The sequence below is a fragment of the Antennarius striatus genome, chromosome 8 (assembly GCF_040054535.1).
Source record: "Antennarius striatus isolate MH-2024 chromosome 8, ASM4005453v1, whole genome shotgun sequence".
NCBI classification, from domain to species: Eukaryota; Metazoa; Chordata; class Actinopteri; order Lophiiformes; family Antennariidae; genus Antennarius; species Antennarius striatus.
The window spans coordinates 20,140,838-20,168,179 of NC_090783.1; the positions used below are offsets into that span (position 1 = coordinate 20,140,838).

The 27,342-nt window shown below is 40.4% G+C and overlaps 1 protein-coding gene across 4 annotated transcripts in view; it reads right to left on the reverse strand.

Annotated features, from left to right (window-relative positions):
* atf7ip (activating transcription factor 7 interacting protein) overlaps positions 1 to 27,342 on the reverse strand; it is a 45,882-nt gene that overhangs the window by 10,111 nt on the left and 8,429 nt on the right. For 3 of the 4 annotated variants that reach the window (XM_068321279.1, XM_068321278.1, XM_068321277.1), the window contains exons 2-9: positions 7,525 to 8,052; positions 5,911 to 6,319; positions 4,979 to 5,160; positions 4,663 to 4,800; positions 4,394 to 4,465; positions 4,200 to 4,297; positions 2,486 to 2,547; positions 267 to 941 (exon numbers count right to left, since the gene is read on the reverse strand). In XM_068321279.1, the coding sequence (XP_068177380.1) occupies positions 267 to 941; positions 2,486 to 2,547; positions 4,200 to 4,297; positions 4,394 to 4,465; positions 4,663 to 4,800; positions 4,979 to 5,160; positions 5,911 to 6,319; positions 7,525 to 8,046 (2,158 nt within the window). In that variant the 5' untranslated portion in view covers positions 8,047 to 8,052. The remainder of the gene's footprint in view (positions 1 to 266; positions 942 to 2,485; positions 2,548 to 4,199; positions 4,298 to 4,393; positions 4,466 to 4,662; positions 4,801 to 4,978; positions 5,161 to 5,910; positions 6,320 to 7,524; positions 8,053 to 27,342) is intronic. The other variant, XM_068321280.1, reaches the window with a different exon arrangement.

The following is a 27,342-nucleotide window of genomic DNA, read 5'->3' on the forward strand; positions in this document are numbered from 1 at the left end:
CACTGAGTGCAGTGAAACATGTTCAATACTTAATGACTTAATGATATGGCTAAAATGTACCATGATAAAATGGCTCCATTCAGTCAATACTGATAATCACAGATTACTTTTAATGAAATATTAAACTTCTATTGTTCAAGTTTTATAGCTAAAAGGTTGTTTCTATTATTGAAATTAAGTGTCTATTTAACTTGAGCGTGCTTACACATTCTTCTCATTTTATCCCCCACGGTCAGTTGAAGCAACAGGCAGTTTTTTCCCCTTACCTGTCTTAGATGTCAGAGATGTCCCTTGAGGCGGTCCTGGAGCTGTGGATCCTGTTGCCGCAGGACCAGAGGTTGCAGGTGAAGAGGTTGAGGACATAGCTCCTGCTAAAGAGACAGACTGAGCTGTCCTGGCTGTAGTCATGGAAACCCCTGCATTCGGTGTAGTTATCCCCCCGGCTCCCCCCTGGTAGACAGCACGAGCAACAGACATCTGGCCAGTGGATGCCTGGAGCGTTGGGACAGCGGCAGTAGCTGGAGCAGAGACTGGTGCCGTGGAGACTGCTGAAGCAGGCTTTAGTATGAACGTGGTGGTAGAGGATGTAGTTTTGGCCTTGTTGAGTGAAGTGGCTGCAGACAGGGAGGAAACTGGAATGTTGACTAGGGTACCAGCCTGGCCATTAGCCATGGACAAAGGCAGCTGGATGAGCAGCGGCTGGCCCGTAGTCATCATACTGCTTCCAGGAGCCGTCTTCAGCAGAAGGGTGCCTGTAGGACTCTGTGTCGTGATGCCAGTGGCCAAAGTGGAGGCACCATTAGAAGTGGAAGTGATTAGTTGGAGGATGGGAGCTTGTGTAACCATGGAAGTAGATGTGGTTGGTAGGGCTGGAGGTGCAGTGGCAGCTGGCAGAGCTGGTGGAGCTGGAAGAGCTGGTGGAGCCGAGGGAACTGCCTGGGCTGCAAAACAGGAAAAACATGTCTTATTCAAGAATGTGTCAGAGATGTCACAAAGAATGGCAACAGCAAATGTATGGTTGATTTTTTAAATGGTACTCCATGGATACAAGTTACAGTCAAACCTCAGAGATGACAAAGACCTTCAATAGAACCAAACGTATTGCGCATTACTTAGTGATCCAGTCGACATTGACAATACAGACGCTTCTCAACTTCCGTTTTAGTTACGTTCCGAACGGCCGAACGTTAAGTGAAAATGAACTTAAGATGTTACTGTACGTTCCAGTAATGTGTGACCGTTCATACTGTATGTACATCCATAAATTCTATCACCGTATCTTATAAAAAACTGCTTCTTTTGACTACCACTATCACTTGTAGAATTATGCTTTTGACCAACCATATTTGCTTAGGGTTGCAAATACACAAAACAATGTATATGTAAACACAGAGATCACAGATACGACATCTTAATACAAGGGTAAGACACGATGAACTGGAGGCAAGGCACATTCAGTCTGTCGTTTGTGCCATGTAAACAATGTCAAACATCAGATCGTTTGAAAGTCTCGTACTACGGAGAGCGTGCTATCTGTGGGGTCAGTGGAGTTCCATGTCAACCCTCCAAAAAACCGATTCCTCCTACCAATCCTTCTCCACTTGTGATTTTTAGTGTGTCTAGCCACTAATTTTTGCTCTTGGCAACAAAAAACTGCTGTGTTTTGATCCCACTGATTCTTTTACGATGCGAATGCTTGGAGCATGAGGTGGTAAAAGCCACATTCTCTTCACAGATGACAACAGGTTCAGTGAACACATGTAAAACCCACAAAGGAATGGGTTGACCTCCAATTGTATTGGTGCAGCAGACTCTACCTAGTACCACTTGCAGTTTCTACAGACCGTCATAGAATTTTGTTCTCAACAAATTGCACAATGTACATCAGGAAGAATTTTCAACTTGATCCATTTTTTCGTCAGGCTTTGATTCGTTTGGGCAGTGTAATAACCATTGTGTGCATTTAAAAAGTTTTGTACATTATTTGTTTTAACTGCTACGGTAGCCTGAGCCTGTTTTTTTTGCTGCTCCATTTTGGGATGGGGAATAAGCCGCAATATGACATACCAAAGTTACTTGTTACCTTTTCATCATGTTATGTCAAAAATCCGTACTACCACAATCCTATAACCCTAATAATAATGTGAACAAATTCTTCAGCAACAAATTGTACATACTAGAGAGCAATTTGAGGAAGGGGACAGTATGTGTGTGATTCACCGAGATTTACTTCATATTATCCTGTGACTGGCTTCACACGCAGTACTTTTGATTTGCATGTGTAATGTTCCATGTGTTGGTTTTGGTCTTTTCAAAGCATGTCTTTGCTGTTTCATGTGGAGTTCCAGCACCAAGACATATGCAATATGCAAACGTTATACAGTATGAAAAGATAAAGGACCAAGAGTTAAAACCCAGTGGCTGGGATAGGGCACTGCTAAGGTACCTGTGGTTATTTTATTGAAAGGAAAATCCTGCTACTCACCAACTGTGCTGGAAGAGGAAACTGTTGGAGTCTGTTTTATCTCCATGGAAGTCCGGACTGGCCTGTTTAGACAAATTGCTAATGCTTAGAGCTGTTCAAACTCTATTTTTACGCACAAGAGTAAGACAAACAAATGTGTTATGTACTAACATGTCTTTTTATTCAGTTTCATACAGTCATTTTAAAACATATTGTGGCAGAAATTCTACCACATAATTAAAGAACATGGTGTTTTCATTAAAGAATTTAGAAGTATGTGAGTATAGTTTGGTTTCAAGCATGGTGACATTTCCAGAACTTCATATATACAAATCACAAGGGATTCATATGCTCCTCAGAAAGGAATTAATTTCCATCAATACTGACTGAAAATTAAGGTGCTATGAGAGTATATTTAGAAAAATGTTTTCAGAATTTTAGTGATGCTTAATGACTATTGTCCCAGTATGCTTCTGATCCTGTAACATAAAACTGTCAAAATGATAAAGCGGTTCTTTCATTATACACTCGGAAAAATTCAGGTCTTCTCTTCACTCGTAATATTTCATTGATAGCGTCACGAATATCTCTCCAGTTGTCGCAAGACAGTCCGGGGAAGCGATGTTCAATATACATTCTCATTGTCCTTCTTACATTTGTGGGGAGTGCCTCCTTGCCCATTAATCCAACATAATTGACCTTTGCAACCCACTCACAGTAGACATCATATGGGACCAAGTAACGGAATACGTAAGATGCATATCGGTCAGGTCTGGGAATCCCTGAACTTCTCTTGCTGTTGTGGTACAGCACTTTCTCCAAGTGGGAAGTAATTGTGCGAAGTTTAATGTCTGCTCTGCATTTTCCTTCACTATATTCTGCCAGCTTTTTTGCCATTGCAATATGTCGCGACATATCTTTGTCCTCTTCCTCCTCCATTTCCTCTTCTTCCATCTCCTCGTTGACAGACAGTACAGGAGTCTTACCAACAGAGGGCACAATTCTTTGTCTGGGCACCTCAGTCTGCAGCTCTACTGTCTGTCGACGCAGCACGCTGTTGGAAGGAGAAGTGCAGTTTTTACTACACTCTGCACTGCCTCAGGAAACGCTCAGGCTTCACATTGTAGAACGTCACAAGACTCAGGACCTGGACCCACACAGGGTTACTTTTCAGTTTCAAAACTGGCACTTGCGTTTATTTATTGCAAACCAGTTTAACAAATATTTTGAGTGGTGGTACGAGTTAAGGAAAGTTGATCCGGGCTAAACGAAAAAGGAACACGGAATCTTGGTTTCCAAAAAAATACGGATTTGGAAGAGGATTGGAGGAGGATCTTCTGGACATTCTGTCCATTTGTTTAAAATTAAATCGTTATTAATTACAGAGGTACCTGGGACAATGTCAACTATTCACGCTGTGAACGCTTCTTATGTAGTAAGTAATACTGGCTTCAGTCCGGTATTGTCACGTTCATACAAAGGCCAAATTATATTCACACAAAATACCAAACTACACACTGCAATCATTTTAAAATACATTTATGATTTGAATTTAGATAAATGAAAATATTCTGTAAAGAAATGGTCTGGCAAATGTGAGCTTGCATTGAAGTGATAGCAATTTATTTCATACAACCCTGATAACCTTATTGCTACATTATGTTGTCAACAAATAAACCATGAATGACAGAAATTTAGGAAAATGAGAAAACAGTTTTCCAGTGGAGACCCTTACCGTTGGACTTGAGGGTTGTTTGAAATCGCTGCAGTCTTGGCAGCGGCAGCAGCAGCAGTAGCGGCTGCAGCGGCAGCAGCTGCAGCAGCAAGCGCCTGCTGAAATCAGAGAGACTCTCAGAACATTTTCTAACAAAAATACCTTGGATACCTACTGCAGTCTTAACATGAAATAACAGAAAAACATATTTGTACCTCTTGTTTTCTTTTATTCTCTGATACCTGGTTGGCTTCCCCAAACTTTTTGGCTAGTCGAGATATCTTGGCCTGTGATTCATCGAGAGAGAGAAGTGAACCTAAGATGTGTAACTTGATAACTGTCGGTTTTGAATTTAGGCAGGTCTTTACTTAATAGCATTAAATACCAAGATAGCATCTTCCAAGATTGCTTATGTTGTTGCAATTAAAAACTAAAAATGTAATGTAAATAATAAAGCACAATTATTGTGTTGATGTCTACTTACTTGGAGTGTGTTAATGGCAGTTTGGTGTTTAGTGGCACAATCAATCTCTGCTACTCTGTCCTTTAGCTCTTTGAAATGTTTGTCGAAAAGGGTCACCTGCAAGGCCTTCAATCGTTCATCTACCAGCTGTTGCACAATCTGAGGAAATTTTTTTTCCAAAAAAGCTAAATTAAATGAAGAAAGATTCAATATTCATTTGCAATACAACAGATTTTAATTTACTAAGCTATCAAAGACTTTCCCCTCTGTGGGACTAGTCAAGGAATATCTTATGCTATCTAAAAAAATGACAGCAGATTAGTAGTTGTATGAAAACCTTTTCAAGTTTATGGTGACTTCCAGCTTTTGCGGTAATTTTCAGTTCCAGTTGTGCCTCCAACTCCTCGCGCTCCATTTTCGGCCTCTTCCCCTCTCTTTTTATGGTTTGCTGATCTTCATCATAACCCTCTGATAATGTCCGCTTCAATCCTGGGGTAGAGCCTTTGCCCTCTTGTAATACTTGGAAAAGAACACAAAAAGAAAGTTAGTACCCTATGGGTGTCATTTACTGACCTTAATTTTTTGTGTATGTTGTATTTTTTGACACTCCTGTTTTCAGCCTCTCTGCCACTCTCAATAGAAATGGTACATCATCATAGCTTTCTTACTATCCTTGCAATTTAAATATCATATTCCCAAATACGAGCTTGATCTGTACATCTTATGATGAAATTTGATTTAAAATGTCACCATCACTTAACAACATGTGAAGTCTGATCCTGTGAAAATGGTGGTGTATTGTTATTTGATTTTGAAGGCCTACTATCATCAAATGAAATTACATAGTTATGTGTGATTTATGTAGGACCCAGTGGTATTGACGCTTGGCCCATACTACAAGGATAGGTTTTGTTTCTGGCCAGCAATGATTTCTACAGATTGTTTTCATTCATCTTTCACAGTTTGCAATATTACATTGTTTGAGGGCTAATCAAAATCATATCCTACAAACATGTACAACAGCTTAAAACTACTGCACATACTTTTACGAACTGAAACCTGCAATTTAAAAACTTCCATTTCAGAAATTTAAAATTGTTCAATCATAAAGGAACCATTTGGAAGCGAGCCACCTCATAAAAGTCTTGCATGTTAACTCATTAAAATTTGAATATCCCAGAAAGTTTTATTATCTTTATATTTGTGTTAATATTTGTTGATTTTAAGTAATTATCATAAAAGCACCCAATACAATGTCAGCTCTCATACCTGTATCAGATGGTGGAGTCGATGATGGTCGACATTGCTTTGTGGTTTGACTGACATCTTTTTTTTCTCTTTTGATCTCTGCTTTTACTGAGTCAACCTCCATCTTTGCTTCATTTATTGACCTCTTCTTCACATTCTCTTTTTCACTCTTCTTCTCCTCTTTGACTTGCTTTTCTTGTTTTATGTCCACACAAGTTGAGGACACTGGATGAGACATGGAAGGGCAAGACGGAGAGGAAGTGGTAGATTTGGGTGAAGAAGGCTTTTCATCTATAATTTTGGATGTGCAGGCCTCAGAGTTCTTGGATTTTATGCTGTCATTTTCTGTGTCCACTGGTTCTTTGAAGTCTGATGCTGGAGGTGACAAAGACGAATCCATAGCTGTGTCCTTCGTTGCAGTCTGTTCAGCCTGAATAAGAGCATATTTGGTCAATATATTAGACATATTTTATTTGTTTGAATCACAATCAAAATCAGGGCTTTGAACCAGATTTTCTTGCCAACTGGTTCGTTCCGAACAGAAACAGTATTATAACGTTTCCGACCAGTTTATAATGTTCGTTGTATATATAATAGTGGCGGGTGGTCAGGTGCTGGTTTAACATAACCAGAAATCATCATCAGCTGTGTGATTGTAGTGGAAATACACAAAGAGAATTGTGTCCCTGCCGGTTTTTGTCTCATTTCAGAGAAGTTCTAAATGTCCTGAACGCTACATTGGTGGCAGCCACTCACAGTGTTATGGGATGTATTATGAATGTTTGACTATGGAGAACATCACTGGAGGCCTAGGTGTGAAATGCACAGCCAGCCACTGTATAATAGTTAACAACAAAGTTTTAAAACTTCAAAGCAGAGCTTTGAAAATGGCTGCAGCCAATGAGGTAATGTCTAAATCAAACCTTTTTTTAAGATCGACTGCAGTGTTTACCTGTTATGAATATTGTTCATATTAGGAGACTGCCTTTTCCTTGAATGCTAGTGATATGCCCCAACTTCTCTCTCATCACGCATTGAGAAACATGAGGTTAGATTTTTTTCAAGAACAATACAAAAAAAGAATTAACTGGTTACAATTATTATGAACAACCAATTCTGTTCCAGAACATCCACACCTATATATTTGAATAAGCTCACTGCAAAAAGTCTCACATTGTCACCAACTCCATCCACTACGGTCAATCAAGCGCCCAAACAATCACGGCGCCCAACCAACCACGGCGCATTTGCCAAAAGGAATCACGTGAGCAATATGGCGTAAAGCATCTGCTATGTTAGGAAAAGAAATAATTATACATGGACTCCCCAGTTAACATAAATTTTAGAATGTCATAGCTGTTACAACAATTTTCATGTTTTTGAGCAGAGAGTCCAAACAGCAGAAATTTCCACAGGTTCCCGCTAGTTAAAAAATATAAAGTTTCCGGTTTTGTTTAATGTTCTTGACAAAACACACAAGGTTTCTGGTTATTGTTTTTGTCCCATGGACCTGTTCAAAGCCCTGATCAAAGTCTTAAACAATAAGTCTCAAAAAATTCCAAATAAATTGATGCACTTGATGCTACATCTGTAAGTGTAACTCTGTGACAATCCTCAAGATTTCTACATATTTACCTGTTTCTTTTCCATCTCTGGGTCCACCTCTATGTTTTTTTCCAGGTCTTCCTTGGAGTCAGTTGATGCTTGTGTAACAGGTTGATTTGGGGGGGGTGAGCAACCTCCCTTCCCCTCTTCTTCCCCCACCTCTTGCATTTTCTTCAGTTCAAAGTTTAGAGAGTGGAATGGTGAGGTGGGAGAAGTTTGTTCCTTTGCTTTTGGGCTTTGTGAAGAGGCGGAGGATGGGGACAAATTTAGGGAAAGGAAAGGAGCAGGGGAGCTCAGAGATGTTGGAGATGCAGGGGATGTACCACCGGAGGAGTTAGAGTCTGAGATATTGTTCTGCTCCTTGTCCCCGACTTTTGGTCCGTCAGCTTTATGTGTGCCATTCATTAAAGGCGATGGAGATGTTTCCGACAAACCTGGAGCAGCTGTTAATAAAGTACTGTGAAGACTCTCCAACTGCTGTCGATCACTGATCTTCATGGTTTTCCTAGCACGGAATATTTTCTTCTTCTTCTCTGTCACAACAACTTCCATTGCTGCCTGGGAAAAGATAAGGAACTATTAAATGGCATGTCGAGAACCTAGGAAAGCACCATAGTGATTACTGCTATAGTACATTCACAGTCCTTGACCTTGACCCCACACAGCCTAGCAAAACAAATGGCTGCACAGTTTCAGTTATACCACTAGAGGTCACTATGGAGCCCCATGACTAGTCTGTTCTAGAAAATTCTTCAGTCACTAAATGACAAAATGATTTTCCTTCTGTCCTAGTTTGCGTTTCTTTTCCTGTTTCTTTGCTTCAAATCTGGCTCTGAATTGAAACCATAATAAACAGATCATTAGTGCCTTATTACACCTTGCTGTATCTGTCTTGAAGTGAAAACACACAGCCAGACATAGAGCCCTTCTAAAGTCAGTGAGAAAAGCCTTTACCTGCTCTGAAAAATCCCTCTTTCCTTTACTCTGTGATAAACCTATGGAATTCTTGTTTAGCCACAACCCAACCCACAGACCAGAATTGATACCAAAGTTGCACAGCAGGAATAACCCATCCCCCAACCTCCAGTCCCTCCTTGCTCCTATTGGTTGACTCCTCAGCAAATCAGAAAAGGCTTTGAGGCTCGTTGGCAACAGTTATGTGGCTATACAAAACATGAAGGACATTTCACATAATTCTGACTGTTACACTTACTGTTCAGGCAAGCTATCGTATTTCATATCAAATCCTTTTGTGATACTTTTTTGCAACTTAAACTGAAGTATAAATGCATCAAAATCTTGTACTGTAATAAAATTCTCATGAGTAGCAAGAAATATGCTATGATATTCAGCAAGACACAAAAGTGTTTACATTGAATAAATTATGAATAACTGGCCTTCAAGACAAAAGGCTCTTGCTTACTGATTTACCACAGAATTCTTAAGACAATCTCAAGCAAGAACAAGTTTGAAGTTAGTAAATTTTATAGAATTTTTAAAAAAACCCAAGAATGCATAACATCCACAGACTATGCAATTGAAAGTTATAAATATGAAGTTAGATCCTTTGAATTCTGTAAACTACCCGTTCTTTTAGCTGATACAAAAAATGCATTTGTGGGGTCACTTCACAATGGATCAAGCTTGAAGTTTTGAGGGACATTTGTCTAAGAATAGTGGAAGTCATTAGTTAATTATTTTTAAAAGTCGATTAGGATAATATACACAATTATTGTTTTGCCTTAGAAAATGTTTTCCTCACGTTTTTCCCAGTTCCTTGTGGTTAATGCAGTGATACCAAGATAACGGAAATTCACAACAGGTTGTTAACAACTGCTATTAACAAGAGAATGCAGTATGCTAGCCAGACAGACAAGAGAGACATGTTGGCTGTAAAATAGGTACAGTGTGAAGCTCTTTTAAAAAAAGCAAAATGAGATCCAGTTCCAACTCTACCACTTGAAACAAGAAAAAAAAAAAATTGTTGAAGACATGCTTCCTATCAGCTCGGCTGAAGGAATAACCATCACCTCCTATATAACCATCACTTGCATATGATGATAGCATATAAACTGTAGTTTTACTTGAAATGCCCATTGTCCATTCTGTGCATGGAATTTTTACTGTTGCAGTTCACTGTTAAAAATGTGACTACACCCAATTATCAACAATTCAGGTGTAATAGAAACACCAAATGAATTTGACTCATTCGGACAAAGCTAGGTGACTAAGGCCCCGTCCACACGATAACGGATTTTTTAAAAAACTGAACATTTGAAAACGCATCAAAAACGATTTACATCCACACGACAGCATTTAAAAAAAAATCTCCGTCCACACGTAAACGCACCGGTGCATTTTCGAAGATGGCTATAAGCATGCCAAACCATGTGGTGGCAGTATTTAGTCAAATTTTATCCAATAGGAATCCTCCGTGTTTTGTTGTCACAACACATGGGCCCATAAATATGACGTCACAGCGGTTTTCGTCGCAGGCAAGACGTCAGCGTTTTTAAAAAGTCGCGGATACGCTGTCCACACGACAACGCAGACCCAGCGTTTTTTTAAAAATCCACCTCGGTCAGCGTTTTTAAAAAGTTGCGTTTTCGTTCCGGATATCTGCATTGTCGTGTGGACGGAAGGCGTAAACGCAACAAAAAAGTTTCGTTTTTAAAATATCCGTTATATTGTGGACGGGGCCTAAGACTTTATTACCAAGAAAGAGAGCAGACAAGCCAAATAGAACCAGTCACATGAGTGACATGCTAACAAATAAAAACTCCACAGATGTAAAGTATTCAAAGATTTTAAAAGGGAAATGGCACGGCAGATTACAAAGATTAATATCAACAGAAGGAAAAAGGATTCAGGTTTTTGGTAGAACTTGATGTACTGCAAACATGCAGTCATATACCGGTCGGTTTGTTATTTTATTGTTTGTTATTATTTGAAGTGAGTCATGTCTCATCGTACTAAATTCTACGACAAAAAGCAGATATGATCAAATAGAAGATAATGTAAATAGTAGCCAAATCTTTTGAAATCAGTATTAATTGTCCCAAGATTAATCCGACAAAAAATTTAAATGAAAAGTCAGCATAAACCATAAACCATACGGAGCAGTATAATTTGCATGAATACAATTTCCCCCTCCCCCTTCCTACGACCTCATGTTCTGCACTCGGATTCAGTGCAGAATCTCAAAATGGCCGCCAGCGCTGCAAGACTGAGCTCTCAGTGGCTAGCTGAACAAGATTCTCCACCATGTGTATCAGGTTTCAGGACCACCCTGTTAAGCATGGGCATTCAGACGAGCCTGAGGGCTTCTCATGCCAGCGATGTAAAGAAAATTCAAAATAATTCAGATTTGATTGTACAAAAAGAAAGTGTTAATTAATGTTAATTATCTCAAATGCTAAATTGAGCTTTGACTTTCGTTGTTTTGTATTTGAAAGACAGTGATGGCTTTTTAATGTTTTGGGGGCAATACAAATTTTGTGTACTTGAACTCTTAAATACTATTGTTAGAATAAGAATTTATTTAGTGTGTTTCTTTCAAGATTATACCATGTTCAGTGCAGTGTCTGCTGAGCCTTTTAATCATCATTTCAACATGCTCAGGCATAATTGTGGAATTTAATGCACACCTTAAGCAAGGTTGTCTGAGAACATGCCTAAATGTACATCCTATGACGTATCTCTATTTAGCACAACACAATGTTTTTACATTCATAATATCCAAAAACATCTGACACAAAACATCTAGTAGATTTCCCAATACTTCAATCATCTATTAAGGTCATGTTTACACCTCATGTCACCACTATTACCAGAAGGACTGCATCTACAGTATGCTTCAATGCCATTGCACTGGAGACCTTTCATACAACTTGTCATAAACTTTAAAAATAAGGTTCACTGACGCCTTTGTGCTAACCCAGAGGCATTGAAAACAGTTGACAAGGAGGGTTTGTCCCCCTTTTGTCTGGGTTTGGCAACTTAATTTCTCTTAGGTTTTTCTTAAGCTTCTCTTAAGTGTTAAAGTCACAGTAATTTTGTTGAATTAAAATCCCTTACAACAGTACTCTGGAGTGTATACCGGACAAGTATCAAATAGTTTTCCAGCATACACTTCATTAAACAACCTATCAAAGTCATCCCTGTTAATTGCATTTTGTATTTTATTAAACATCTGCAAATTTTCACAATAAAAGCAAATAAACAGACTGCACATAATTCCAAAAATATTTGATTGTGGGAGATATATAGTATTGTAAATATATATATATATATATATATATATTATATATAACAGTTATTTCTGGCTCAAGTACAGTCCATGGGCAAGCATGTGCAAAAGTCTTCCAAGAACAGCATCTGGATTGTTATAAATGTGTTTAATGGAGCATAATTTACTAATGTGGTTCAATATGGTCTTGGCTAATACACACCAAAGTACCTTTACATGTGAAAGCCAATACATTTCCAAAACTTTGATTATTGCATGTCACAATAGTGGAATTTATTCCTTACATTCCACGTAACTAAGGGATGAGAACAAAGTTATTTAACTGTAAGACACAAAACCCAAAACAAGACATTCTCAACACGATCGATGTATTTGTTTGTTGGGCGAGAAGGAAATGGCCACAAGGCTGGTAAGCATACAAATAAAACAGGAGGAGGAACTCAATCAAGACTAGCTCATTTTGGTCATTGGAGGGGGTGTTTTTAACGGGCATGTGGTCTATTCATGTGGATGTTCAAAAAAATTTTTTAAATTGGAATGGCTGTTCACTTTCACAGACGAAACATTTTAGCATGATACATACTATGAAATTTGTTGTTCTTTCTGCCTTCTTCCTTATCAAATACATGTTATATTACCAGATACCACTGACACATTCAAGTGAAGTTTTGCATCTTTGAGATGCAACATCAACATTTTTAAGTACAACATAGTGATTATCAATGTCAACCCTAGCTAGCAGTACACAGAGGGGAAGCACACTCTAGACTGTTGCCTAGCAACACTCAACCCCCCACTATAGCACAAACTAGGCAACAGTATGGAAATCTACAGCCCAGCGCGGACTAAACCATTTTGACAAATGATGGGGAGTCGGGCTCTCCTCCCAATAATCATTTAGTTACACAACAGCCAAACATTAAACAAAATTAGGAAACCATGACACAGATCTAAATCAACCATTCTTTTAAGGAACATGACAAATGTGGAAAAATAGAGAAAAGAAAATACTGTATATTTAAGCTTCCTTTCAGCTTGTCCAATTAGGGATCAAACCAGTAGGTCATCCTTTTTTCCATTTAACACTCATAATTGTTTGGCAAAGTTAGGGGTTTTTTTGCGCAGGATGCCCTACCTGCCACAACCTTCTGCATGTATCCTGGCTTGGGAACGGCATAGTTGATGCTGGCTTTTGCCCCAATAGGGCTGCAGGTGCCGGGTATAAGAACCAGCTTTAGTTTCACATTAATAAAGACAGGGTTCTTTAAAAAACCTATACCTGCTCAAAGGCCTATATGTAGTAACAAAGAAGCAAAGACAAAGGAAATTTCAGAAAAGCATTATTTCGCATGCTGTCAAACAATAACCAGCAAAATGCAATTTAAGATGACGTACAACATGTCAACTTTAACATAACGACGTAGTTTTACATGCACTTCATTTTGTTTCTATGTTGAGGACTAGCTAGCTACGCACAGCGAGCGTTAAGTTGCACTCTCACAGCATACATATCTTAAAAGCAGCTGCACCCACCCTCCCCCATCTCTCTGTCTCTCCTCTCTCTGGTAGGAGTGAGCATGTGCACACAAACAGACACACACACACACACACACACACACACACACACACACACACGCACACACACACACACACACACATATACGCACACACAGTCTCATTCTTTCTCGTTCTCTGGAACAGCCTCTCCAAAACAAACACGGACTGTACCATTTAGTGGCAGGTGGGGGTGGGAGAGGGGGAGGGGCACCATGAACAAAAGAAATAAAAATTGTGGTATTTAAATGTCGAGCAGAAAAACCGTAGTTCTAAGATTCCAAAATGAGGGCAAGGAGATTTGGTTCCTTGGCTGTTTTTAGAAATAGTATCGTGACCACTAGGAGTTTTAACCTCATGTTCACTAAATCTGAATTTAATCTTCACAATTCTATCCAGTCGCTGCATTAGATGATTATTTCTGTTATGTGGCTAGATTTCATATTGTTACTTGTTTTTATCTACTAGCAAAAATATGTTTTCGAGTCACAGTTCCATGCTAGCACATACAAGCACAAAAAAAGAGGGGCAGAGCCTGACAAACTAAGCCACCTCTACCTACACAGCCTCACCCTCAGCAGGGAGGGCTGCTGTTGAAAGGACTGAACCATTCCAGCAGGGGGTCATTCTTTACTCAAGAGGAACCGACAAACTTAAAAAATATATAATGTGGACTATGATTGTAAGTGCACAAAGTTTGCCCCTAAATTTACAAACATATAAGTTACTTGATGATTTATTTAATTGATGAATACATTAAGGATTTTTTTTAAAAATGAAGCCAACTGGAAATACATGTACAATTGACATTCAGCTGCAATTTTCACCCATCTTCCTCAAAAGACTTGTTGTGGAAGTGAATAAATAAAATCTTGCTGTGTGTTCTTTGCCCATCCCCCTTCTGCTACTGCAGACACACAAAATGGCCACCAGCGCTGCTGCGAGCAGCATGCCGAGTACTGACACGATCAGATCCTATAACAAACTCCGCCTCCTAAAAAAAGACAGTACTGCGGATCTGCAGAAATCTGTATACTCCTATGTGGATTTTCAGAAAAACTGAATCTGAACCTCCAAAACACTTCTTTTGTTGTGAAGATTTCAAGTAATTTTTTCTCTAGATCTCATTCTGCTCCCTACAAAAGCTGGTTTAGAGTTTCACTTTAAAGAGCTCACATATTGTACAGAGCTCACGTCTTGTGCTGATGACTGAAGAGTAAACGTTGCTCTGGAGGGCACTGTTGGCATTTTGTCTGTTAAGCATTATGAAATATCTGCAGATGTGATTAAGCGTCATAAAAATAAAGTTGATTGATTGAAAAAGTTGATTACAATGTGAAGTTCTGAGCATAATGCTACATGTTTTATCAACCTATATCTTTTCTCGTCCAGACTTTCCATTGTGCTTCACCCAATAACCAAATGACATGATACTTTGCTGTCTCAGTCATTTACAAGTATGTTGCTAGTATTAACTTAAACAACCAAACTAAAAAAATGTTAGCAGTTAGGTGGAAATTTTCTATGCAGACAAAATACGAAGTGGAAAAGAAGATATTCTCCAGTGAGAGCAGAGTCTGCATTCCAGAATTACTGCGCACAGTGCGCAGTCTTCCCCTCCCCCAACATCACTGCCTGCATCTGGATTCACTGAAACTCAAAATGGCCACCTCGTCTGCAGTGCAAAGTCACAGAGTCCCGAGTCCCAGTTCATTTTCCACAACATCTTACAATGTCAATATAGCATTATGTCATATGGATTAACTCCAACATACCTTGCCAAGACACTTACATAAATTGACCTGTTAACCCCCCACCAAATTTTTTTAAATTAATTTTCTTAAAGACAAGATGATCAGTAATCATCTCATGTTTAGCTGCTTATCTGAATGTGGGTCACAGGTTTGCACTATTCCAGGTGACATCAGGGGGATGCAGGGTATACTCTGAGTAAGTCGCCAGTTTATTGCAGGGCCACATAGAAGCAAACACCTACTCATGCTCTCATTCCCACCTACGGTCAAGTTAGAGTGATCAATTCTCCAGTTGTATGTTTTTTGGAAGTGGGAGGAAGCCGGACAACCCAGAGAGAACCTACGCAGAAAGGGAACATGCAAACTTCTTGAAGACAAGCAGCTGAAGACAAGACACTTAAGATCGTCTCATCTTCAGACGATTATCAGAAATACGGGTCATGCTGAGACTTATCCCAGCTGGCTACGGGTGCAAGGTGGGGTATACCTTGGACGTGTCATCAACTAATTGCAGAGCCACACAAAGTCAAACAAACATTCACACTCACATTCACACCTACTGACAGTTAAGCATATCTAATTTGCTTATGTTACATGTTTTGGAGGTGGGAGGGAGCCAGAGAATATAGAGAACCCACGCAACCACGAGACGAACATGCAAACTACATACAGAATTTTTACTGTTATAATACACTCTAGGTATTCTCGAAGGTGTAATAATTTTTAATGATGCATACAATGTGAAACACCTAGTATTCAAATATTTTTCACACATTAGAATACCATGACATAGTGGGATTACTTTGTTTGCTTTGTCAAAGTTTTGCTTAAAATTCAAGATGATTTTTTCCCATGGACTTAGATATGAACGTAGTTTTGTGTCTTGGTATGCAACAAGGACTGTTGAGCCACATTTTGTAATAACGGTGCATTTTGTAATAAACATCAAAAATGTCATAAGTTATTATGTGGAAAAATGTATTACAAAATGCTTTGGGGCAGTTTATTACAAAATGCGGTACTTTATTAAAAATGCAGCTTTATTACAAAATGAAATGAAAAAGTTATTACATTTTTCGACTATTTATTACAAAATGCGCCGTTATTACAAAATGCAGCTCAACAAGGACAGAAAATTAACAGTGCACAAAAAATATAAAATGGTGAAGCATAAAGGAGAATATTCCTGAAATCATAGATTCGGTCTTAAGCAAGAGCTGACAAGCCCTATTCTTAACCTTCTATTACCTCAACAATGAATGCATGGTTAGTTTTTTCTTATGACTTGAGACTATGAAGAGCTGAGTAGAAGAAAAATAGGGAAGAAAAATAGGCAGAGGGTGGGCATTTCCAGTAGTTTGGATGTGAATCAATTAAGCAAATAGTTATTATTCTTTAGCCATGTACTAAGGATCATGATGTTTCTGAAAAGAAATGATTGAATGTTGAGTGGCAAAACACAGGGTAAAAACAAACATGAAATGCTATGTGAAAATCATGTGTTCATTATACAGTAAATGCCACTAAATTAATTTTATTGAATTACATATATCATACATATTCAACCAAGTGTAGTGGATTCCTTTTATTTTGTTCAACTTTAGTAACCTAAACACTATTTTTGGATTAACTACTGTACAAGCCAGATCGCATGAGCTGAAGCTAGCGCTACAGTCATAAATGAAGTCCACAGACTCACACAGAGCGCCAACACCCCTCCCCCACACCAACAGTCTGATCCAGTCTGGAGTTTTACAGCCAAGCATGGACTAAACCATTCCAACAGCAGGGTGTTCTCACCAGCAATGGAGGGAGCTATAGCGGAGAATGACAAAGCTCTTCGGTGAATTCAGGCTCTGAAGTAAGATGTAAATTCCATCACGCCAAGTTGAACAGGAAAACAATCTTATTGACTAAAAGCACATCACAATTTGTAAAACATTCCAACACTAACAATATAAAGGGATTTTTTAAAAATTCTTTCTCAACAATATATATTTTCTGTTTATGGAAAGTTGAAATGTATTGCTGATTTTTTTTCTGTCACTTTGGCATGAGAGAAATATAGACGTACAGGTAATAATTCCTGGGATAAAGGATTTGGATTAGTCCACAAGCTACGGTACTCAACAATTTCCCCACCCCCACTTCTTCCTGTTTTATAGACTGCTTGCAATGAACAGCACAGCACAAAATGGCTTCTCCTGTTGTACAGTACGATCACAAAGTGACAAGACTGTGCCTGACTAATTTATTAATATATGAATGTTATTGCTTTTTACATTTGATTACTTCACATACCTTAATTTAATATTGCTATTTACAACGAAACTACAATGTTTAGTAGACAAATTAAAATAACATTTGTTGATGACATTTTTTTAGCAGCTACCCTGACAATTGCGAGACTATTTTGTCCTGCAACACCTTCTTCTTCACAACTTCTGTAATCACATAACCCACTATTATATAGGGCAAAATATTGGTTTTGAAAAAAGGGAAGTACTTAATGTGAGTACAACAAGCAACTGTAAGTAATTTTATATTTTTATCAATTAATGAAATTAAATAACTTCGACATTTGTACTTTGTAGCACAGTTTTATTAAGTTTTGACAAAGTTGTAACCAGATTTTTTTTTAACTCACTGCACTGTATTATCACAACAGCAAGTTTTCCTAAAGAAACAGGGCGGTGACATTGTATAATGGATGTGAGCATTTGGTTACACGGAGATTGCTCAACAGTGCCAAACAAAACCACGTACTCCTTTACACCAAACAAAGCAACTGCAGTGTAATGCCGCTCCAACAACATTTTAGTAAGCAAACAAAGCATGAACATCAGCACCTTCTGCAGTGTTTCGCATATGCATTGAGCAGTACTTTGTGAACCACAAATTTGCATGGCAGAAAGAATAATTTATCTTTGCCACTGGTCAATCACGGTCAACTTTGCCAGAAGATAAGGAGTTCTTGGGCCTCACACTGTTAGGTGAATGTGCTTCTTGTTTGTGGCAAGTGCTAACCAGTATAAATTGCTTTGAAATCTTCTGGCTGTGGGCCGTATGAATAAAATGTTGTAAAAACTTCACACCCTTTTCCTGTCACCACTTTGTTAGGGAATACAAGCAGAGCAGAGAAAAAAGGTAGATTAAAAGATTAAAGATTAAGATTAAATCCACTTTATTCGTCCACACAATGGGGAAATTATGTTTTCCACTACAGTTTTTTTGTACATGCATATACTATATATACACGTGTGTTAGTCAGAGTACACACACAAACATCGTATACAGGCCCTGAACACAACACATACTAGGGGCCTGTGGGCATGCAGTTAATGACAAGCAGTACAAGAGAGGTAGATTGACGGGTCGCGACTTCGGAGTGCGCCCCAATGAGCAGCTTGTGGGGGGGGGCTTGCTCAAGGGTGCCTTGGTAGTGGCTGGGAGGTGAGCTCACACCTCCCACTGTCAGCTCACACTCCGAAGATGTCTGGCTGGAGCGGGGATCGAACCACCGATGGCTGGGCGATGTCTGGTCCCGAGACGTCCGCTCTACTGCTGAGCCACTGCCGCCCTCATTTATTCAGCAATGAATCATCCACTGGACATGAACATGAAAAGCCTTACATTTTGGCATTTGATGTGGGATTCATCCTTGAATCAGTGATCCTTTTGCAGCTTTGTGATGCACATACTTTCTGGTAGTTCCAATGAACAAAGTCTGTGCTCCTCACTCTTTGGAATTATATTGACTGCATGAACAGTCTAATAGTTATGGTATTTCTAGAATGTCCATCATTTTCCGGTCACTGTCAACAGCATTTAAATTTAAAGGGTTATCTACAGCACATGTACCTCTATAAGTAGGGGTCCCCAAGTTCCAAAAGCCAAGACCATCAAAATGGCTGCACTCAAGTTCTTTCAACGCTAAAGAAAGTAAAAGAAATGGACCCACATCTTCATCCATTTCTACATAAAATACACTGGTTCCTTTGGTGGCAAAAGGCCCAAAAGCTGAGAAACAAGCAGTGGTAATGAGGAAGACTGCCAAGACAAGTAAAAAAAGTACTTTAAGCTACCTACCAAATTATTGAACTCATCACTAAATCAAAACTGTCACACATTGTAGCCGAGACATCACTACTGCCAGCCTTCAAAATTATCTTAAAAGAGATGCCTGGGCGCTGTTAAAGAAATAGCTCAAGTCCCTCTATCAAATTATACCGTATTATTTCTAGGCGCACTGAATGCATTTCTACCGACATTAAAAAGCCAAGTTTTGGAAAGGTTGCACATTGGTGAGAAATTTGTATTTTTAATCATTGAGTCTTTGGATATCAGTGGACATGCACGACTTTTGGCAAATGTGTGCTTCGTAGATTGTAAGGAACTGCCAGAAAAAATCAGAGGAAGTTTTTTAAAGTTGTGTAAAAGTATTTTGAACACAGGACAAAACAACTGGCTTAACTGTGAAAGCATTAACACTAATGGCACTAACCTCCAAATTCGTCTTTGTTGTTGTTGAGTGTCACAATTAATGACACAATCACGCGTTGGACGACGCCTTTGTCCCGATGTCATTGCTACGGCAAACTGTCAGATCAGCCAATAATGTAGCCCAATCTGAACAGAGCAAGATCTCATTTGGACACTTGCTGAAAACAGTGTGAAGAGTCAGCCCTAAAAATCGGATAAACGGAATCTGACTGGAATCAGATTTATCTGCAGTCAGATTGCTGCCATAGTGTAACAGAATTTGTTGCATATGGGATGCATAGCTGCAGACCAGTCAGGGTGCCAATGTCGACCATTGTCTACCTCCAGAAGTGATAAAAATTAAAACGTGAGCATCAGAACTGAACCACAGCAGAAAATATCACGTGGGCAGCTGGGTGAATTTGCGTCACTTACCTGGGGAACATCTACATGCACCACAACAGGACTCAAAATTAACTTTTTTTCTTGGCAGCACTGGTGCTCCCAAATTTATAAGTTAGTAGTACCAGCAAAGACTTTAGGAGCACCTACCCAAAAGCAAGGCAGTGATAGAGCTCCGTCCATCTCTGTTCCGCGCCTTTCTCCCTCGCCCAGGAGAGCAGCCGCAGTTGCACTCTCATTGTTTCCTGGCAGGACCGCAGGAGCGTGGTCTCACAAATAAAGGCGCACCAGATTTTTTTCCCTACTCGCACCGGTGCTCCCAAATATATTTAATAGTCGCACTGATAAAAATTTTGGCCTATATGCGACCAAAATGGGAGCAATTTCGAGCCCTGCACAAGGAGATAGGCCACCAAAGGCAATATCAGAATTTGGGCAATGTTCTGCCGAGATATCTTGGGCGCTACTATCCATATGGATATTACTTTGTACCACCTACCTCAGCATTTTGTAGACCTTGTACAACCTTTGATGGAAACTATTCCCTGACTTTGTCATTGTTCACTCAGAATATTGAGCCTTGCCACACAGCAAAAATATACTCATGGTTTGAGAAAACAACAATTTTGGGATGCGGGCTTTTTTCCAAATTCCTCAGCTCTCTATCCAATCGAGCTTCTATCGGGTATGCTGGACAACAAAATCAGATCCATGGAGGTCCTATCTTGCAACTTACAACACTTAGCAACAGGATCTGTTACTAGGGTCTTGGTGCCCAATTCCACAGCAAGCCTACAGTTGTCTGACGGAGTTCATGTCTATGAACTGATCAAGTTAAGGAGGAGATGGTACCAGAAAGTTGATGTATTTCTTCATCACGTGTAGTCTTTGTTTGCACACACACACACACACACACACACACACACACACACACACACACAGGGTTTGTAAGCATGTAAGTAGTGAAAGGATGATAGACCAGAGGGCAGCCACCATGGCGCCGGACGACCAACTTGTGGAAGACAGTGGCTTGCTCAAGTGCACCTCAGTAGTGGCTCAGGAGGTGAACTGCCACCTCTCAAACTACAATGTTTATACTCCATAGTGTTTACTCCACGCGGGTCTTGAACTGGCTACCTTTCGGTCACCAGGGCAGCAGCAGCTCAATCGGTAGAGTGGTCGTCCAATGATCCAAGATCAGCGGTTTGATTCCTGCTCCCGACCATTCACTCTCGGAGTGAATGATAGGGAGAAGCCTTGACCAAGGCCAAGGTGGCCTTGAGCAAGGCACCGTCCCCACAAGCTGCTCATTAGGGGCGCAACAAAGGCAGTTATGCCCGTCACTCGGCCTCCCTGTATATATGCTGATTACTAACCACAAGTGAAACCATAATAATTTCCCTAAGGGGCTCATTAAAATGTAGTTCTTCAAGCCAAGACCTAGTGGACTGTGAGCCACTGCTGCCCCAAACTTGGCATACATTCTGAAAATTGAAAATAGAAGTTTTCTTTTACAAGAACATTTTGGAAACTATCCTTGTTCACAAACATGACTAATAACAATATACCATACAACTCCCAGGGCAGTAGTTTGCAGCACACCCTGTCAAAATGAACAACAAAATAAGAAAACAGTAGATCATAAAGTAGTAACACGCTTTCTTTCCTTACTTGATTTCTTTCCTTACAGAGAAGTTGGATGTTCCGGTTAAGACTCAGTCAGAATATAGTATGTGCAAAATCATGTGTTTCACAGACAAAACAACAGCGTGCATGTACCCATCGGTATGGTGGGGGTGACCAAAAGTGCACAAAGCGGCAATAGGCGCATGTTATGATAAGACTGTCTGTGTACTGAATGTCAAATTGTTAGGTATTAGTCAACATCCATTTGATCTGTCAAGGGAGTATATTTTCATCAACATCTCATTCGTCTACTTGAAGATGAAAAAATTGTCTTAAATCACATATCTACCTTGTGGGTCATGGGGGGCTGCAAGAGCCTTTCCCAGCTATGGGTAGAGGTTGGTACATCCTGAACGAGATGAAAGCTAATTGCGGAGCTACACACAAGACTAACAACAACTTGTCTTCACACCTATGGACAATTCAAAGTGGCCAACATACCTGCGGCCCGTTCTGCAGGCATTTTTTGCTATGAGGCAACAATGGACCTCTTGTGCCACCATGCTGCACCTGTCCCTCATCATGGTTGCATGACGAGGGACAGGTGCAGCTCATCCATGAGCTGCTAATGAATAAACAACCAGTGAATACATAACCAGTAAACATACAGTGGTATGAAAACATTTGGGCACTATTGATGATTTTTAAGATCTGCCCCAAGGTTCGACGTGCTGAACATTTAGAGATGCTCTTCTGCGTGCCTCAGCTGTAATGAGTTGTTATTTGAGTTGCTGTTACCATTTATCAGCTTGAACCAGTCTGCCCATTCTCCTCTGACCTCTGGTATAAAAAAGGCATTTTTGCCCCCAGAAATGCAACTCATTGGACATTTTCTCTTTTTCAGGCAATTCTCTGTAAAACCTAGAGATTCTAATGTGTGAAGATCCCAGTAAATCATCAGTTTCACACATACTCAGACCAGCCCGTATGGCACCAACAACCATGTAACATTCAGAGTCATCAGGTTGCATTCAAACTGCAGGCAAATCGGATTCCAATCAGATTTCCTTCCATATCCGATCGTTGAGCCATCTGGCAGGTTGCCGTAGCAACGACGTTGGGGTGGAGTCATCGTTCAATGTGAGGTCATAATTGCGACAGTGGCAACAACAAAAACAAGAACGTACATGGATGTTGGTTACCTTAGTGTATTGGCGGAATCACCGTCTAGTATAAGTGGAGAAAATAGCAGACACACCAGACATTGTCAACATCTTCCATTTTTTTACCGCTCCATAATGCGCGACACTCTTCCTTCTAGTGTCTTGCTCTTGCATTGCGTACAATGACAGCACGGACAAGCAAATCCAATCGTGTGTTTAGAGCTGTTCAGAATGTAGCTGCAACAGGGCACAAGCCACTGTCTTATTGTGCTGGTCCCAAGCCCAGATAAATACAGAGGGTTGTGTCACGGAGGGCATCCGACGTAAAATTTGCCAAATCAAACATGCAAATCAAATCTATGACTTCCATACCGGATCGGTCGAGGCCCGGGTTAATAACGACCCAAAGAGAAGAAAAAATTCTGGTTGGACTTTGATGAAGTGATGCAGAGCATACCTAAAAGTGAAAGAGTTGTCATTGGTGAAGATTTCAATGGACATGTTGGTGCAGGAAACAGAGGTGATGAGAAAGCGATGGGCAGGTTTGGTATCCAGGAGAAGAATGTAGAAGGACAGATGGTGGTTGACTTTGCAAAAAGGATGGAAATGGCTACAGTGAATACTTTCTTCCAGAAGAGGCAGGAACATAGAGACCTATAAGAGTGGACTGAGGAGCACACAGGTTGACTATATCTTGTGTAGACTGTGTGATCTGAAGGAGATCAGTAACTGCAAAGTAGTTGTAGGCGAGAGTGTAGCCAAACAGCACAGGATGGTGGTGTGTAGGATGACTCTGGTGGTGAGGAAGATGAACAGGACAAAGGCAGAGCAGATGACAAAATGGTGGAAGCTGAAAAAAGGAAAGTGTTCTATGACTTTTAGGAGGGAGTTAAGACAGGCTCTGGGTGGTCAGGAGGTGCTTCCAGATGACTGGACAACTACAGCTAATGTGATCAGGGAGACAGGTAGGAGAGTACTTGGTGTGCCATCTGGAAGGAGAGTAGATAAAGAGACTTGGTGGTGGAATGAGGAGGTGCAGGAGTGTATACAGAGAAAGAGGTTAGCAAAGAAGAAGTGGGACACTGAGAGGAATGCGGAAAGCAGACAGCAGTACAGGGATATGCAGTGCAAGGTGAAAGTAGAGGTAGCAAAAGCCAAACATCATAAGACCTAGGGGGCTTATGATGACTTGTATGCTAGGTTGGACAGTAAGGAGGGAGAGACTGATCTATACAGGTTGGCAAGACAGAGACAGAGATGGGGAAGAACGTACAGCAGGTTAGGGTGATTAAGGATAGGGATGGAAGAGTATTGACAGGTCCCGGTAGTGTGATGGGAAGATGGAAACAGTACTTTGAAGAGTTGATGAACGAGGAAAATGAGAGAGAACAAAGACTAGAAGAGGTGGCTGTTGTGGACCAGGAAGTAGCAAAGATTAGTGAAGTGAAGTGAGGAGGGAATTGAAGAAGATGAATAGTGGAAAGGCATCTGCCCTGATGATATACCTGTGGAGGTATGGAAGTGTCTAGGAGAGGTGGCAGTAGAGTTCCTGACTAGGTTGTTCAATAGGATCTTAGATAGCGAGAAGATGCCTGAGGAATGGAGAAGTGTGCTGGTGCCCATTTTTAAGAACAAGGGAGACGTGCAGAATTATGGCAACTACAGAGGAATAAAACTGATGAGCCATACAATGAAGTTATGGGAATGAGTAGCTGAAGCTAGACTAAGGGCAGAAGTGAACATTTGTGAGCCGCAGTATGGTTTCAAGCCATAAAAGATACTACAGATTTGCTTTGAGGATGTTGATAGAGAAGTGCAGAGAAAGCCAGACGGAGCTGCATCGTGTTTTTTGTAGATCTGAAGAAATCTTATGACAGGGTGTCCAAAGAGGAGCTGTGGTATTGTGTAAAGAAGTCTGGAGTGACAGAGAAGAATGTTAGAACGGTGCAGGACATGTAAGAGGACTGTAAGACAGTGGTGAGGTCTGCTGTAGGTGTGACAGAGGATTTCAAGGTGGAGGTGGGACGGCATCAGGGATCAGCTCTGAGCCCCTTCTTGTTTGCTATGACGATGGATAGGCTGAAAAATGAGGTCAGGCAGGAATCTCCATGGACTATGATGTTTGCAGATGACACTGTGATCTGTAGTGAGAGCAGGGTACAGGTGGAGGAGAAGCTAGAGAGGTGGAGGTTTGTCCTGGAAAAGAGGAATGAAGGTTAGCCGCAGTAAGACAGAGTACATGTGTGTGAATGAGAGGGACCCAAGTGGAAGAGTGGAGTTACAGGGAGAAGAGATCAAGAAGGTGGAGGATTTTAAGTACTTAGGGTCAACAGTACAGAGCAATGGAGTTTGGAAAAGAGGTGAAGTGTGTACAGGCAGGATGGAATGAGTGGAGAAAAGTGTCAGGTGTGATGTGTAATAGAAGGGTTTCAGCTAAAATGAAAGATGTACAAAACTGTGGCGAGACCAGCGGTGTTGTTTGGTCTCGAGACAGTGTCCCTGAAAAAAAGACAGGAGGCAGAGCTGGAGGTAGCAGAGATGAAGATGTTGAGGTTTTCTATGGGAGTGACCAGGATAGATGGGATCAGGAATGAGTACGTCAGAGGGACAGCACATGTTAGAAGTTTTGGAGATAAAGCTAGAGAGGCCAGACTGAGATGGTTTGGACATGTCCAGAGGAGAGATAGTGAATATATTGGTAGAAGGATGCTGGGTTTTGAACTGCCAGGCAAGAGGCCTAGAGGAAGACCAAAGAGGAGGTTTTATGGATTTATTGAAAGAGAACATGAAGTTAGTTGGTGTGAGAGAAGAGGATGTAGAAAACAGGGTTAGATGGAGGCAACTGATTCGCTGTGGCAACCCCTGAAGGGGAAAGTCGAAAGGAAAAGAAGATGAGTGTTTGGAGCTGTTCAGACTGAAATGAATCTGACCATATCTGATATGAAACTACCTCCCAAATGTGGTTTCAATCTGTCTCGCAAAAATCAGATTTCATGTGGCATGTGATCATTAAGACTAAAAAAGAGACATCCAATATCAATCTGGATGTACTAAAAATCTGATTTTGGCGACTAGTCTGTACGTAGCCTTAAATCACCTTTCTTCCCCATTCTGATGCTCGGTTTGAACTCCAGCTCCAAAGATCTACATCATGGTTTTGCTGCAGATGGTGTCACTGTGCATTGCTCAACTGGTCTGCACACTTTCCACAAGGGGATGCTGTATGAGACAGTAATGCAAAAGCAGCCTTTTCTGCACACACGGCACAAACAGTTGCTTAAGGTATGCCAAAGCACATTTTGACAGCCAGCTTCATTTTGGAATAACATGTTGTGGACTGATGAAACTAAAATAGAGGTTTTTTGGAGACAGAAAGGGGCTGTATGTATGGCGGATGAAGAACACAGCATTCAAAGACAAATACCTGTTATCCAAGGTAAAATTTGATGATGGCTCCATCATACCGTGGGGATGTGTGGCCAGTGTAGGTGCTGGCAATCTTACTAAAATCTTGTCTAAAATGTTTCATACAACTATAGGTAATTGCAAAAGCTTATTAAAACTTATTAAAGTTATTAAAAGATGATTTTTAATGTTTAATTGACAATTTACTGGACAATTTACTCCCCAAATTACACCAACTCCACAGATCTGATCACAACCTGATGACTCCTAAGTATGTTGCTCTTGTAGAGATGCAACTTGTCCTCATCAAGGCAGTAAGGAAGCCGACAAAGGAGGCCAACAGGGCCCTACAGGACTTCTTTGCTTGTAAGGATTTGGATGGGCCCTGTGGACCACTTGGGCAAGAGATTTGTGGTACTGCATCACAGAATACATAATATTCAGTACCCCCACCACTGGACAGTGCGTAGTTTCCCGGACAACAAAGTATGGATAACCAGCGAGCCAAAAAGTCTCCTGAACAAGAACTAGGCATTCAATTAGAAGACTGACTAGAGCTGAAGGGCATGCAGAGGGAGCTGAAAGACCAACGGAGGCAGTGTACGGAGTCTTACCGAAGAGAACATACTCAAGTACAACAAAATGCGGGATGTGTTGTCAAGGATGAAGAAGTGTAGGTGAAATCTTTGAACTACAGTTACTGGGAGACAGTGTATCTTTGGGAAATGGTCAAGGTAATTATAACAGCCTGACCAGGAGGATTATGTAAACCGTAAAGTACAGATTACTGAACTTTCAGTATATTCCAGAATATGGTCATGATTGGTATTCTCTCCAGGAAGCCAGGTGGTGGAACATCTCAATGTCGTAAATTGTACTGGGGTCAGGTTGACGTCTCCACTTGACTCAGGGAAAATTCTGGTTGTGCAAAAATAGCCTAGGATCCCACTTGACGACAAGCACAGACAACAGGAGATGCTCCATCGAGTGGTATATGCGAGTACAGTATTATGACTAATTTCTTTTACTTAAGTGGTCATGTAAATCCTTAGTGAGTGGAAACGCACAAGTAGGTCTGGTAGTGTGCAAGTCCGGTTGTGTACACTTAGAAAATGTAATTCCATAGTTGTTAAGGCCCGAAATTAATTTGCGGTAGTGCAACGTTACATGCAAATCCTGTGTGGTAGTGTAAGGGTATGTGGGACCATAATAC